This window comes from Leptosomus discolor, chromosome Z (genome assembly GCF_034619465.1).
Source record: "Leptosomus discolor isolate bLepDis1 chromosome Z, bLepDis1.hap2, whole genome shotgun sequence".
Classification (NCBI taxonomy): Eukaryota; Metazoa; Chordata; class Aves; order Leptosomiformes; family Leptosomidae; genus Leptosomus; species Leptosomus discolor.
This window is the reverse complement of record NC_141419.1, coordinates 14,796,317-14,812,478: the sequence shown is the minus strand read 5'-3', so window position 1 is coordinate 14,812,478 and position 16,162 is coordinate 14,796,317. Positions and strand designations below refer to the sequence as shown.

Sequence of the window (16,162 nt, the reverse complement as noted above, 5' to 3'; positions counted from 1 at the left end):
ATCGTCTATTGGAGGTTCTGCTAGAGTGTGGAGTACATAACCTTTGCAAACTGTTCCTGCCACGAAAGCTGCCTTTTCTCTAGCTGGCCCAGATCCAGCTTTTCCCAATTTGGACCCATACTGGGTTTATGCCAGCCAGCTACTGTCTGCCTGTTCCCTTCAGAGGCAGCACTTGGATTTTGCCATTTGGACTGCTGGATGACTAGGGTGGAAGCAATAAATGAAATGCATGGAGAGGCACGGTGGGAAGATAGGTATTTTTGGCACTCGATTGGAACAAGCTGCATAAGCCACTGCGGTTTAGACACACATGTGCAATGTGACTATTCTAAGCCTGTGCCAATAACAACTTGCTTTTACTACATAGCATGACATCTGCTCACCTTTCTCCAGCAGCCACCTCCAGTCTGCCAGTGACAGCCTCCTATAAATGTGATTTTTGTCCAAACTTGTATTGCTTAGTTAGGAGACCCATACTTTTCTCTCCCTCACCCTGGTTTGTAACAATTCAGTCTTCATACATATTAGCATTGCAGTAGGGATGGGTGTGATATTGCTGGGGCAGGCAAAAACAGAGTCCATGCGGCAGCCAAGTGCTGTTTTCTGATAACACAGAGCAGCGTCCCGGTGGTGTCTGCTAGTGAGCCTTGGGGCACCAGGGTGGAACGCGTCTCATGGGTCTCCTAAGGGGCTTGTGTGCCTTTGCAGCTGCTTTTACCTTCTCCAGATTATGGGATGGAGAGAGGGGGGAGCCCCAAAGGCCATTCATACAATGATGCAATACTCACAGCATAATTTTCCTTTTATTTCTTTTTTCTTTTTTGGAGGCATTTTAGCAGCACAGAGCTTCATCAGCTTCAAGCCTTGTGGAGGACAGTCAGCTCTGGTGAGGCAGACAGTATCTGTGAGGGAATTTGAATCACCTGGGTTTTTTGCTTTAAAGAGAAGTGTCTTTGGATTCATTATTGCCTTTATTGATTTAGTTCTAGCTGTTCACCTCATTGATCTGGACTGTGCACCAGAGACAGTTTCACTATAGTTCTTGTCTTTTCAGCCAACAATTAAAAGAAAAAAAACCCACACCTTTGAATTAAGAATCATCTGTAAGAAGTTCTTTATAGGAATGGCTAGTTTTATCATACTTTTGTTGTCTGATTTGTGGTTACTGACATGTAATAAACACACAAAAGTGCTGAGGATGAATGACTCAATGTAATAAAGTAGTAACTTTCATTCCTCTGCCCCTGCCCCCAAGGCTTCATTCCTTTTTTGATCCAAACTTCAAAAGAATTGTCCTGAGTGTTCATGTTATCCCAGTTTTCATCCCTCTCTGTAAAAAAGGGATGGCTGAGTTTTTTCCCCTCTCGTTTCTGAAAGGGGTAATACATAAATCTTACAAGACGTATATCCTTTCATGATTTTCTGCTGTTTAAAGGCTTGAGAACTGGGTGGTTTTGATAAGCCTCTAGTCCAATTCCAAGCCTTCTGAATCTGATAATTTTTGTAATGCTGGGAACAACTCTAGGACGCTTACAGGAAGCAAAGTAACATCTTATGATACAAATTCTACCTGGCAGCCTGAGTATTTCTTTCTGCCTTGGTTTTGCAGCAGCTTTAGTAATCAAATAAGAGTTTTATTCTTTGTGTCTTGTCTGCCAATTCTTTCTTCTGTCTGTGGAGCACTTCCTGTTATGAAGAGAGAGTCGGTTAAATGTGCCTGTCTGTTCATTAAACTGTTGTGCAGGGAAGAACAGAAGTACTTTTAAGTCCGAACAGCCTCCCTTTCTGTAGGTGTAGGGATCTTATCTTTGAGCAGCAAATGATACTATGCCCATAAGTTGCTTTTCTATTTAGTGCATTCTACCCCTTCTGCCTGGGGACAGCTTTGGTTTAATTCATTTGCTAAACAGTCTCCTAGGCTGTAGATTAACACATTACTTTTTTGTTGTTGTGATTTTTTTAGCTAACAGATGAAAGTTGGGTTTAAAAAAAAACACAGTAATTGTCACTAGCTGAAGTCATTAATACTAGTTTTATTAAAGTCTCAATTGTTCTTCATATACCGTGCTGATTTATTTATAGTTTGGCCACACCTCCTCTTTGCTGGAGGCAAGCAGATGTGACATAGATAGTATAGAAGGCACTTTAACACTCCTAGATCCAGAGCTGGCGTTTCCTTCTGTGGTCATTCCTGCCTAGGTTATGCATCTCTGCCAGATCCCATCACATTATCTAGGTCCCTTATGTAGCCCTATGCTGTACTCTTTTTCACAAAGTTTTAATGCACCTGGCCTCACAATGAGAGAGAAAATCTTTCTGCCCTTGGTGTAGAATTAAAACACAAATCAAGGTGGAGTATTTTTTCCACTGAAGTTGACTGCACACGTCGTAATTTGTTTCTGTCTACTCACTGGCTGCTCTGCAAGCTGTTCCATTCCAGTTCAGATTCACTATTGACTGACAGGTGTTGTTTCACAAAATATTTGAAACAAACAGGTAAAGTAATGTCTTGTGAAAGATCTGCCTCCTGGTGCATCCAGTCATCTTTCAGGATGATTTTCACCATCACAGGGGCTTCAGCTTCAGAGAACCGAAGACGGAGTTGATGTGTAGAGTTCAAGGAGCGTCTGGACAACGCTCTTAGTCATAAGGCGTAGTTTTGGGTCATCCTGCAAGGAGCAGGGAGTTGAACTCAATAATCCCTATGGGTGACTTCCAACTTGAGATATTCCAGGATTCTATGATTCTGTAGACTTGACGGCACTTCTCTGTGGGTGCTGTGCAGCTAACTCCACTGGGCATTAGAGGAAACACACAGTAGGTGCCATATTGTCAGTGTCACTGTCTATGCCATACTTTACTTTCATACAGATAGGATGTAGAATGCACCTTGTTTTGGCAGTTCAATATTTTTTATAGCCACAAAGCTTGTGCAACTTGGAAGTGTGTGCGTAGGGCATTAGCATTGGTGCTAGTTTTGCAAGCAGCTGTAGGAAAACCTTTAGGCAGAATATATTCTGCTGATAAATAGTATTCAGGCTAAACCTAATGACTCATTATTATTTTATATTATTTCATTGTTTCCTCCACAATGAAACATGTCTTTAGCCTGGAAAAAATAGAAACAATTGATAAAATTTAGATGAAGATGCTTTCTAGACCCCCGAAATTTCTTGCACTCCAATCCACCAACAGCCTCCAGGCCCTTGTCTTATTTTTTCACTAGTAATATCCAAGAGTGCAAGACAGGTCCCTTCCTGAAGAGTTGCTATGACATGATGTATAATTTATTGGTGCTTTGTGTAGTGTTTCGGCATTCTGCAGTTAAATGGTCTGTTTCCTTGGTCTCATTGCATTCTCAACAGAAAATGGCTTGCAGCCTTTTTCTTCTAGAATAAAGAAAGCATAAACTCCAAAGAATTACATTAAGCTTGAAACTTGACAGTTTGACAGCACCAAGCCCTCACCATAATTGCTTTCATCAGTTCCCACCAGATTTAGCATAAGCTTTTATTACTGTTGCCTGAATATCTTATTACAATTAGCAGTAACAAGTATGAAAAGGTAGAATGGATTCCTCTTCTCATAGCAGCTGGTGGAAAGCTGGTCAATCAGTTATTTTACAAGCAATGTGGGTTATGAAACAGCCACACAGTCAAACAGCCTTCTCAGTTTGCTGCTTTATTCCAAATATCTGTCTGTATCATGATTTTTACAGGGATCAATATCAATAATTTTATTATTTCAGTAATGTTTCTCTAAAATGTTCTCATAATTAAAAATCTGAATGGAATCAATGTGTCAGCACCTATTAATTTCTATATTGATTCTGTTGCATGCTTTACATTGAGACAGTCATTTACAGTGAATGCTGTGTACCTGACAGAACAATGCAGAAGCAATTACATACACAGTAAATATACAGATATCACCACTGAAACCTAACCATTGAGTAGGATGTGCTTTGTGTTTGTTTCCTTGCTTCTGGTTTGTGTCAAAACCTAATAGCAGACACAACCCGCAGACACAACTCGAACAGTCTTGTTTGTTTAGGTTTTTTTCTGCCATTAAAGATAGAAAGCAATAAGATGGCCATATACTTTGAACTACTGTCTCACTGGTAAGTCCAGACATGTTGAGGGGAAAAAAGTGAATAGGTTAAAAATAAAGTCCACTGACCTTCTGCTGAGTCTTGGGAGGCTGATGTTGGTGTGTTGCGTACAAAGAACCTATGCAAAGCAAAATACAGCCAGTGGGGAAACTCACATCTTTTATGACCAGGCCTATAATCTTTAACAGGCCAGAGTATGTATGTGTATGTACAATACAGTCAATTGTTGTGGTACATATTGTTAGTAATAAAACTCTGTAGAAGATTCACTCGGGGATTAGGAGGGCTGCGTGCCAGCAATGTCACAGAGGTAGTTGCAACTTACCCCGCACTGTGCTGAAACAAGTGAAAGCGGGAACTCATCACCCCTGAGATGAGTCCTCAGAGCTAAAGAGCTTTGGTAATTCCATGTGCAATAATTTAAAAAGTGCCAGTGACTTAGTCTAACTCTGCTCTGAAAGAAGCTGATTTTATTAAAAGGAGAGCTAAGCTAAGCTCGAACTGAAAATCAAGGCTTGAAACTGAATTCTCAAAAATTCCTCTTTTTTTTCCTAGTGATACCATAAATGCTTTCTGGCTGCCAGACTTATTGGAAAGCTCTTCAAACAACAATTTTTATTTATAATAACACTTAAAAAAAATAAAAGGCTTTTTACATGACTAGGTTTTTTAAATTGTTTGCATCCATTTGTACTCTCTGAACTGCTCATTCAGATCACGAGAATTTATGCCACGGCTGAGGCAGTTATGTGCTGTGTTTCAGAGGGGAACTTCTCTGTTTTGCTCTTTTACTTTCTCTCCTTTGCAAAGATACCTATTTCAGACAGAATCAAGATTCAAAATATTAAAACTGCCACAATCTTAATTAACAGAAGACAGTGACTTCTCTGCCATGTTGACCTATAAACCTACTATCGGTTCTTATTTTTTCTCTGGAAGGGAAAAATAGAGACATCAGGTGAGGAAGTGTACTTGAAAAATGTGTGTTACTCTTTTCCTGTTTCCCAGTACTGTCGTGTGAATAAAACCAGATGGGTTCCCCGTAAGTGGACCTGTTAACAATAACCCAAGATGCAGGTATAACTGGATTTTCAGTGATTCATCTGTATAGCACACTGGGTTGTTTTTCACATGTACACTATGATTATTCTACTCTGATTGACAACAGCCTTCCCCTAATAAAGTCCCAGTTGCCCACCTGCATGATGCTCCCTTTTCTCTTAATGCATTTGTGAGATTAAAAAATCCTTTACAGCACTGTACTGAAACTCACAAAAAGACAAGCTATCTAAATTTGTCAGTGGTGCAGCACCAGCGCAATTATCAAGGTTCTCTGCGGGTTAAAATTTTATAAAGTTTGTGGTTTGAACCAGACCTGTACAAGAAAACTTTGGCGGAGGTATTTCAGGTTTATACTGATATATCACAACGGAAGATAAACTCTGACTTAGGCTGCAGAACTGAAATAGCTTTGTAAAGAAAATTATTGTACATTGGTATCTAATCAATTTTGTCATGTTTTCTCCCTTTTCATTGTATTCTATGTTTTCTGCTGTGTTTTTCCTATTCCTATGTATTCCCTTCAAGATTTTGGGAATATTAGAAATTTATATGGGCTGAGGGTGGGACAGGGCCATTTTGTGAAAGAGAAATGTACTGAATGTTACTGAATACACAGAAATTAACCCTGGCTTAGGAAGCCTCTGAGCTGAAAATGTTTGGAAGCTGGAAAAGCACTTTGTACTCTTCAAAGAGCATCTGCTTTTGGCTGCTGTTGGAGAACGTGTTCTGGGCAACGTTGGGTTGACCCAAGGACAGCTGTTCCCACATTGTAGACATCCGGTAAATTGTCTTCCTCATTACCTGTTTCAGATTGGCCGACATGGCCTGTTTCTTCATTGCAGGAAGGCACTGATTTCAACCCAATGCAGGTCACAGTGACCAAAACTGATGAATGTTTTTTAGGTACCCTGTGTGTGAAATAAAACTTGCTAGTGTCCATGCCTAGTACCAAGTAAGATAGGTGCTGAGCAGGCTTCGAGGGTAAAGCATAAGGTGATCTCTTCGAGTAAGGATGGTGAGCATAGGAGCATGGTAGCCCAAAGGACCTTGGCTTACGATACCAGTGTTGCACGTTCTCATGGTTGCATTTGTGCATCTGGTTAGTAGTCTTAATGAGCCTGATAGTCCAGCCTCAGCTGCCTAAAATCTATTGAAGACCCTGCTCTTAATTTCCTGATTTGACTAAGTGTCTCTGAAAGCCTGGAGCCTGAGAAGGAACATCTGATAGAGGGACTTGTGGTGCATGGGCTCCTTAAAACTGTGCCTATGTTCATGGAATGTTAGTAATCAGAAATTTCCATTTAAAATAGAGAGTTGGTTGCTGTCTTTCAGCTTGCCACGATCATTAATTTGTGTCTTGTAACTCCTGTTCATTGGTCATCTCGGTTCCTTTCTCAAAACCAAGATGGGTGGCCTGCTAATGCAGAGACAAGTCTTGACTGGTGGCCATTCTGGACTTCCCTCCCTTCCACCATTGTGGACAGATCTACAGCAATCCCAGCACAGTTGCAGCCAGCTGGGGTGTGACTGATGCTGGTTTAGCACCAGTTAAGTCTCTGACCTTCATTACCATAGCGCTGGGGGAGGTCTGTGTGTGTGTGAATAAGCTGAGACTGTCCCTTGAACCTGGTACAACATGTATGCAGGACTGTTCTGTCACAAAAGGAAATTCTGAAATTTAAGGGCTAAAGGATCTTTCTGTGAATTTGACCATTTACAGAAATAAAAAGTGGTGAGGCTCATTAAGAAGAAAAAACCACTTTATAAAAGAATTTTTGTGAAAGAAACACAGAGGGCCAGTCCCATTCTTTTAGTTAGTTGGGGTTTTGTTGGTTTTGGAGGTAGTACAACCTTTCTTAAAAAATCTTATAGTCTAGACTCTTTTGCAGCATTTACCCAGCAAGTAATGACTTGGGTATTTGGTCTATTGTTAAATGCTCCTGGTAAAGTACTTACTGCAGATATTGCTGCTTAGGCAGACCGTGAAAGCTGAAATGGATGGAGACCAGTTGGGGTTTTGGAGGAGAAAAAATGGCTTCTGAAGGCTGCTGTTCAGAATGTCTTACAGCAATTGCATCATGAGCTGCAGATGATTCATGATTCATATAATAATGGCAGATATATTTTGAAAGTGGCTTCTTTACTCTATTGAGTAGACATTTTAACAGCTTTCTAAAGGGAAGATTGTTAAAGCATCTTAACCACATGTCCAAAGTAAAACGAAGTCTTACCAGCAAATTAAGAAGTTCAGTAGTCAGAGCCAGGTTCTTCAGCCCATGTTCATTTGCTTTATACACCCCAAAGTAAGGAATAGGGTAGGCATTAGGTAGACAAAGCCATGTCTGTTCTCTACCCTGGATGAGGAGATGTCTCAAGGACGGATAAGGTATGATGAAAATGCAGAGGAGAAAAAGTTCTATTTTAGCCAGAAAACACTGGCTGTTGCAGTGTCCAGCTCTGTTCTGTCTCAGCCAATGGTACCTATTTTTACTTTTTTCCTTGTGTTTTCAAAGGGCTGGATGTGGTGTCCCCTCTTCTTTCTTTTTTCTTTTTTTTTTTTTTTTTGGTACTGCTGTTTGGACATGTTTTAGCTCTCACAGGTGTTGCTGTAGGCAGGGATCTGATCTTAAATATCAAAGGTTTGATCTTATTTTAGAGAAATATGAATGAATTCAGAACTGGCTGGGGCGGGGGCAGAAGGAACATAGGAGAGGTTGAAGGAAAGTTAAGAGAAGCACAATCCTTGGTACTAAAACAATTTTATATTCAATAGAGACCTATTAGAGTCCTGTCAGAAGGGGCAAAAAGCTTGTTACACTTTATCTGCTCTACCTTAACTTGTAAACTGAAACCTGCTCCCAGTTTATTCAATTCACTGCTCCCAGATTTATTAAGAGCCCACTGCTGCTCTGTCTTTCCAAGTGCATTTTTTCATTAGAAAATACATACATTCATATCCATATACTGTACTGATCCAAAGTAGTTTTCTGCAATAAGCTGGTTAAAGTGAATGTTCCAAAACCTGCTGAGCAGATCTGTGGATAGTAGGTAATCTGGGCAGTAATAGGTTTTTACTGATGCCCACGTATACAAGTACAAATTGTTCAGCAGAGAGAAAGAATTTGCTTAATTCAGTCATAGGAGTTTTTAAAAGATCATTTTTAGGATTACATCCATAGGTTGTCCTACATCCTTCTGAGAAGAGGATGTTTGTAGCTATACCTAGTAATTAGTAAAGATATCAGAGTTCCCTAATCTAGTATTAAGAGAAAATTTCTCATCATATGAATACTGAACTAATCAATTTTTCTTTAAGAATAATTTTAATTTTATTAATTTGTGAAGTTGTGGGTTTCATTCTATAGCAGTCAATGCAAAGGGCTGACCCCAGAGAGTTGCAAGCTGAGGCTGTGGTTCGGGAGGCTTTGTAAGCACATGCTGTTGAAGTCATTGGGATTTAAACAGCCACTCAGCTTCGGTGCTGGAAAGGAGTCTAAAAGATGCGGAACACCTGAAACACAATTTATGTTTTAGGGTTGCTGGATTTTCCTCCAGTGATACGCTTTTATTTTCATGATTTGATTCAGTGTGGTTTTGCAGTTGTAGCTGACATCTGCAGGCTTCACATTTTCAGATGGAAAACCTGTCCTTCCACACTCCACCACTGTGCGACGGCTGCAACAGCCATCTCGACCCCTTCTGTCCTCAGGGACAACAGACGGAGGAGCATGAGGACACACATTTCCTACACGAGAAATTGGTTCAGGGATTTTTATTTGCCCCCTTAGGTCTCTGGCTACTGTTTACGATCACCCTGAGGGGATAAGAAAGAGTTAGGGAGAGAAAGCAGCTTCCAGGGTTTGACAGCCTGGAAAAGGATTATGACATAATTTAGCCAGTGCTGATGTTATATAAATGTGTATGTGATAAATAGTGCTTAAGGACTATGAGAAATGGCTTCTAGCATTTGCCAATAAATTTGCAATGTACTGGATTCATGGAAAACCTTGACAAAATTCCTAAACGAACCAAGTTTTCCTTTACTATATACTCTTGCAGTTAGAATTAAGAGATTTGTGTTCTTTCCCCAGTGAAGGCAGTGGTGCTAGTATGTTCCTCAAAGTGAATGTAGTCTAGTTTATTTAAGCAAGAAGGAGTTTAAGTGGAAATAAGCCACAGAAATGTGTGCCACTTGTCTAAAACAAACATGGTTTAGGCTTTTCCTTATAAGTGACATCTATTATTACATTTTGAAGTAGATCTTTGTTAGTAAGCATCTGCAAGTGCGTTTGATCAGATTAAAAGATCCAAGACTATATTTATATTACTAAACTGGAATGTTCTTTTTAAATAAGGACCTGCACCTATGCCAACTGAAGTTAATTGGGAATTTGCAACTGAACGGACGCAAGTCCCTGAAAAAGTACTGTCAGCATTGTTCATTTATATAATGTGTTGTCTGTGCAGCCATTTAGACATTACATATGGTTTTCCGAGGATCTTTCTAGACCATCTGGTTCGTAGGACTAGATAAATAGTGGATGATTAATAATGTTGAGAACTTATCTAGACCAGTCATTGGAAGTTATATCAATATTAAAAGTTTTATCAGTAAGCGATATATGAGTATCTTCTCATTGTAGCAGATTTGTTTGTGAGTTTGTTCTTGCTGCAGTCACTATATCAACTTCTGTGATGTTTAAGGGATTCCCAGTTCAATTTTCTCCCTCAGAAGGATTCCAGGGATATGTAAAGAAAAAAAAAACAACTTGTATAAGCATATATCAAAATTATCCTCCATTTGATAGTTTCTAGTTCTAGAGAACAAAGAGTGGTGCTTGCAAGAGCTTAAGACAGTGTTTAGCAATTGTCCTGTTTTTTTAAGTTTTGCTTGAAGTTTTGTTTATTGAGGGAATTCCAGACTTATCTTACTGCACAGTGGTTGTGATGAATGCAGGTGCAGTTGCAGCTTGGCTTTCAGCCAGAGGTGGAAGCTTATTAAGGAACATTGATTCCCTGGCTGATTATTAAATTTGTGGTTGCTGCATTAAAAATATTCTTCATTAACTGTGTAATTGAGCAATCTTATTACTATCTGTCTGCTGACCATGAGTGAGACTAGACTGTTTGCTTCATACACTGACTGTAGGAAACATTCCTTCCACACATAGAAGGTTCTCTAAGAGGGATGGAGACAGTATCACTTAAGCTAGAAATCATTTTTTTCAGCTATTTCTTGAGTATTTTTCTCTAGCCTCTGTGAATTTGTGTTGGAGCCAGGTACAGCTTGGGCTCTGATGATCTCTGACACCACTGCTCTCTTCAGATGATTGAAATTGGCAGAAAAAAATTTCATTTTCTTCAAGAATGTAACTTAGGGAAAAGTCCATCAACTGTAATTTCAAATCATGAAGGTGATCGTATCCAGCAAGTTCTTCATGAGTTGCTGCAATTTATGTTTAGATCAATTAGAAATATTGATTTTAAATTTTCATATTATTTCTAGGAATAAATGCCACAGAAGACTATTATTTGGAAGTTGAATACTCATAATACTGCCAAAACCTAGACCAAGTTGAGTTTCATTTTCCATTTTAAATTGAATTTAAAAGAAAAATAGCTTTAGAATTCACCTTATATTGTAGTCATTGCAGCATTTCTGTAAAGGGGAATTTCATTGTCTTTTTGATCACAGGTAGTTTCAATTTAGTCTACTTACATTTTTAATATTCAACTTTAAAGAGGTCCGTCTGCACATAGTGTTCTTGATGCATCTATTAACATCAGAGGCTTTTCCCTCTCCTCCATTACACTGTTTCTTTTTCTTTTTGTGGTTGAACTTTGCTCTTTTTGGCCAGTAGCCGTAGGCAGTCAATATGATATCTCCCAAGAGCTCACACCACAGGGCATCGGCTATTCAAGTCCAAGGTTTTACGTGTAGCCATGAGCTTTACTCAAAGCTCCTTTCATAATTCTTCCTTGATAACAATGGCTGATGAGTACCTTTCTTCTGAGGACTTTGTGTGAAGATCATGTTTATACAGCCAAAACAGCAGATTGCTGATAAATGGAAGAATCCAGGTTTTTCTCTTGGGGTGAACTAAAAGCAACATCTCTGGAGCACAAATGTTGCTCTGAGCTTTTGCCCTGTCAGTCGCAATGCGAGTGTTCAATAGTGTTTGAGGTTCCTCACTTTTGTTCCTATGTTAATGCTGTAATGACTACCAATCCTCTGTTCATGAGCTGCTGCTGCCACCTATTTTTTATGATACCAAAGAAGGTATATATCAGATTATATCCTCTGTTAATATCTATTCATGGTCTTAAGCCTTCATTTTTTTCAGATAAATGACAAAAGTTAACTGTTAAACAAAGCTAACAAAAGATATACAGACTGAGAATTCAGCCTTTTCCTAAAACACTGCTACACACCTTCTGGCAGAGCTAAAATCTCCTTTCTTAGTAAAATGACAGCTTTTGATTGGAACTGATTATTTTAATTTCTAAAAAATTAGGAAAATAATGTAATGATCCAAGGACACAAGTATGCCTCCTAGATTACCTAAGTTTCTTGGGAAACTTTTATAGCTCTGTTAATTTACAAGGGTATTTCTCTTTCAAATCCCATCAGAGTTACTCAAGAACAAAAACTTGAGTAAAATCATGACTACAACATGCCAGACTGGCTATACAAGCGTAGATAAGTGTGAGAACCTTTCATTTTTCCAGCAAGAAGTACCTCAAGATGAGCAGTTGTGCTGATGTGTCAACTTGTGAGCTAATTTTCGTTCAGCACAGCTACAACTTGCTTGATCTTTTTGCCACTAGGAAGTGGCACATTTAATCGTGTCATTTGTAGCAGTCATGTAGGAGATTATTTTCTAATTCATACTGCTTCACAAACTTTATCCCGTGGATCTGGCCTTCTGTTGCAGTAGGAACGGTACTGTGTGGGTCTTCTCTGGAGTCTGTGTGAACTCAGGAATAATTCATCACAAGAATCAAATGGGAGTGGTCCATCTGTCCCACTGCAAAAGAAGGTGTTGCGTTTCCTCCCAAGCTATGTGAAGCCATCATCCTGCACGACTTTGAGTTTCTGTGCTGTTTAGTTACTGAAGTGTTGTGTGTCTTCTGTTTCTTAGGCTCTTACTCAGCTGTGGAAAGAAATACCAAGTAATGTAACCTCTTCCTGCCAAATCTTGGGCCAGAATCTCAGCTGGTTAAGTCAGCAGAGCTCCACTGACATTATTAGTGCTCTAGTGATTCACACCAGCTGTGGATCTGGTCTTCTGTCTCAATTTATGAAGGGCTTGAACTAAAAGTCAGGAAATATGAAATGATCTCTTGGAGTCAGCAGTTCTCCAGATGTGTTAATGGAGTTTAAGTTTACCAAAAGGCAAGACTTCAAAAAGTGATCCCACAGAATAATAAACTTTCAAGAAGAATCCCTTACTTACAGGCTTTTTGGCAAGAGAGGACTATACAACTCACTGCAATTTAAAGAAATTAACTCAGTTATGCATCAGGCTATGGTAATACAGCTTCAGTGAGAATCCAAGATTCAAAACAATTTCACAGCACAAAGCAAGCTGTTGGCATTCAGTGAATAATTGCCATGAAAATAGGAATCATCAAGTCTTAAAACCAAAATTAAGTTGCTTATGAACTTCATATAAAAAGCCTGATGCTTCCACTTTGCAAGTGTAGTTGGCTTTATTCGCAGGCACAGTATTACAGCTTTTGGAGACTAAATGAGGACCGCGTTGTTACAAGAACACAGAAGCTTAATAGATCTAGCTGTGTGATGTTAAAACTCAACAGTGATTTGGCTTATAGATGTGTACAGTGTTGAAAACAGTTATTTTAGCCAATGAGGATAAAATTGTTGTTGACATTGCTTAAGCACTGTCAGGCTTACTTTTCAAAGTCAGAAGATGCTGTAGTAGGTAAAACCTCAAAGTCAACAAATACAGGGTCTCAGAGGTGTTTTAGTCTTGTATGCCTTGTCTTATATACCTATATGGCATATAAGCACGTGCTCTAAAACAACCTTCTAGTGCCTGAAATAGCCTCTGGTGGTACAGAGGTATTCACAGCCTGATTTATTTGCTGATGAGACCTTTCAGAATTAATTAAAATGATCAGTCTCTGGTTCCATGCTGTGTGATTTACGTATGTTCTCACTGAAGATTTAATGCTCTAGATAAACCTAGAAAGGTAAAAGAACAACACACTTTCAAGAAGTAAACTTGAACGCCACACTGTGTTGGGGTAGGCTACCTATATTTAAAAAAAAAAAAAAGATTAGGCTATCAACAGCATATCAAAATTAACAATAATAATCAATAAGTTGATTGGTAGCATTCAGAACAGCATGGGATGATCTGATCCTGTTGACCAGAGGTCATTGGCTAAGGGTCTGGTGCTGACAGGTTTGTTTCACAGTTAGTCCAAATAACTTTTGATGAGACACACATCTGTCTAGATGTCCCTACATACCAAAAGGAAAAAAAAAATATGCTTGGATACAATTTATTCAGACCTGAAGGAAAGTGTTTCTGAAGAGTTCAAGAAAAGCAAAGAAAGCTAGTTAGACTTCCAGAGGAAGTAATTATCATAATCTGAATATACCAGTACATTGAATTTGAAGTGGTTTGCAAAACTGAGGTGATGGATAGAGTGGTGAGGAAATCCGTCTGAATACTGAAGAGCTCTTAGAAAGTGCTGGCACCCAAGAATCTCAGCATTTACTAGGCTTTTGCTGGTTCCCCAGGAGCACGAGTGGGGGGCTCCAAGGGCTTGACAAACTTGAAGTGTCAGAGGTTATGAATCACGCAATGTATGGGATCTTAGGAAGTTCTTTGAAGATTGCAGTGTTCTATAAAAACTTCCACTCCCTAGAGATTTCTAGGTAGAAGTTCTGGAAAACTTGGGTTTGAATCTGTTTGAAAACAAATTTTAAAGGAAAAAAATTGCTGAATTTCACTAACTGTATTGGCTCTACAGTGTGGAGTGGTTGAAGGCAAATGCTTTAATTAGTCTGAAAATTAAGATTGCTTTTGCATGCCTCATTGCACTAAGCCTTCATATGGCAGCATTTGAGAGTAATACTTTCCATCACTTCTGTCTAGTTCTTCCCAGCCTGGTGGCTGATGTGTTGGCCTTGATAATCTACAAATTTTTCACCTTCTGTCAGGATTACACCAGTGCAATATACCTGGGTATAAAGCCATCAACACTTAGGAAACTCCAGCCAGTCCAAAATCCTACAATACAAACACAACACGCCTGCTCCCTGCTTCCTACACTGATTCCCTACACCATACTGAGCCAAGATTAAGAGATTACATCTTGTTTTCAAAGCAGCTAGTCACATCAGCTTTGTCACTGAAAACATCCATATCTGTGATCGATAATTCCCCTCTTACAGCTCCCAAAAGTAAAGTTGTCTGTGCAGGATTCAAAGATTTTTCGTGGATTCAGCCTATACATGTAAGATAGCTTCCTATAGGGATCAGAAGCTGTTGCAAATGCCACCATTTTTGGAAAAACAAGATACCTTGCCTTCTCAGGCATAAGACAGAGCTGCCTTTACCAGAATGGTGTCTCAGAGAGAGAGGAGAAATAGTGAACATGGGCTCTTGGCAAGTGCCAGGAGCTCGTATAGCCGAGAGACATCTAAATGCCTTATATTGAGGAGGACAGTCAAAGGAGTGCTAAATAGGGCTGACTGATGCAAAATAGCATGTTATTCAATGTAATGGATTTCAGATTCAGGCATGAAGCTTTCAGGTAGGACTCTGTGCTGTCCAGCTGTCTGAAGGCAACCCACACCTCATCATACACATATCGATGAATGGCGAGTGCTTCTATTTCCATACGTTTATAGCAAATGTAAACGTAACATATGTACAGGGGAAGGTTGGGAATTTGAAAGTCCCTGAATATCTGGGTTCGTGTCTTACGGAAGGATTTTCTTCATTTGCCTTTCTTTTCTTCTGCTCTACTCTTTGGAGAGAGGCTTGCACCTTCAGGATGTGGACCTTGGAGACAACTCAGTCTGATTCTTCATATGCCTCCATGTCAAACTGTTGGACAATAGACACATGGTGAGCACCAGCAGAAAAATTGAGAGCAGTTAACAGGTTAATACTACTGCATTATCCTATGCAGTAGCAGAAGAGCAGATCCTCTGTATGTTTTCTGTATTGGTTCTCTCCCTAACTCTCCACGTGGAAATTGTTGGTGAAATGATCATTCTCATGGTCCTAAAAATTGTAACAAAATAGCTGAAGCCTTGACATTTATAAGCTGAATTTCATCTGTTTGTTTTGCCATTGCCATCTCAGCAAGTAATTAGGTCTTACAAAAAGCACTTTTCTCTTACATGTAACCTTAACAAAAAGCTCAAAGTACACCATTAAATAGTTACCTTGGCCGTGTGTATGTTGGAATTGTTTATATCTGTATCTAAATTTGTTTCAAATCTCTTTGCTTTCTGTTTCCAGTCCTGATCTGACCTCACAGAAGACATCAGGCGAGCATTCCCTGGATGTGATGTCTCTTGAAACACTGGAAAACACTTGCGAGCCAGAGGACCTCTTTGATGACATCTAGCTACATGATGGCTGAGAAACAGAGAAACTGGCACTTCTAATGGAGATAAGCTGTAAAACTAAAAGGCTTTGTTATAGACACTGAGCTGAAATTGTTACTCTGAGGTATTCAATGACACATTGCTGTGATCGTCCTGCACTGCGCTTGTCCCCATTCTTCACTAGGCAGTTGTAGACCCTTGGCCTGCTAGGCTTGGTTTGTGATGGCCTTGAAATCAGTTTGCCCTCTGTGTAGATCTTTTGTCATGTGTATATGGGGAAGGAGAGCACCATCATAGCATTTTTACATCCTAATAGTCTCTGGCTGCTGATTATATTCAGAACCAACTGATTTCCAGATGTTCCCCAGAGAAAGTCAGATGTAAAAAAGATT

The 16,162-nt window shown here is 39.5% G+C and overlaps 1 protein-coding gene across 1 annotated transcript in view; it reads left to right on the top strand.

The window, feature by feature from the left end:
- The window catches only part of XRCC4 (X-ray repair cross complementing 4), a 182,672-nt gene extending 166,810 nt beyond the window's left edge, over positions 1-15,862 (top strand). The window contains exon 8 of the mRNA XM_086479703.1: positions 15,682-15,862. Within this exon, the coding sequence (XP_086335829.1) occupies positions 15,682-15,790 (109 nt within the window). The 3' untranslated portion in view covers positions 15,791-15,862. The remainder of the gene's footprint in view (positions 1-15,681) is intronic.
- Positions 15,863-16,162: the final 300 nt, after the last annotated feature.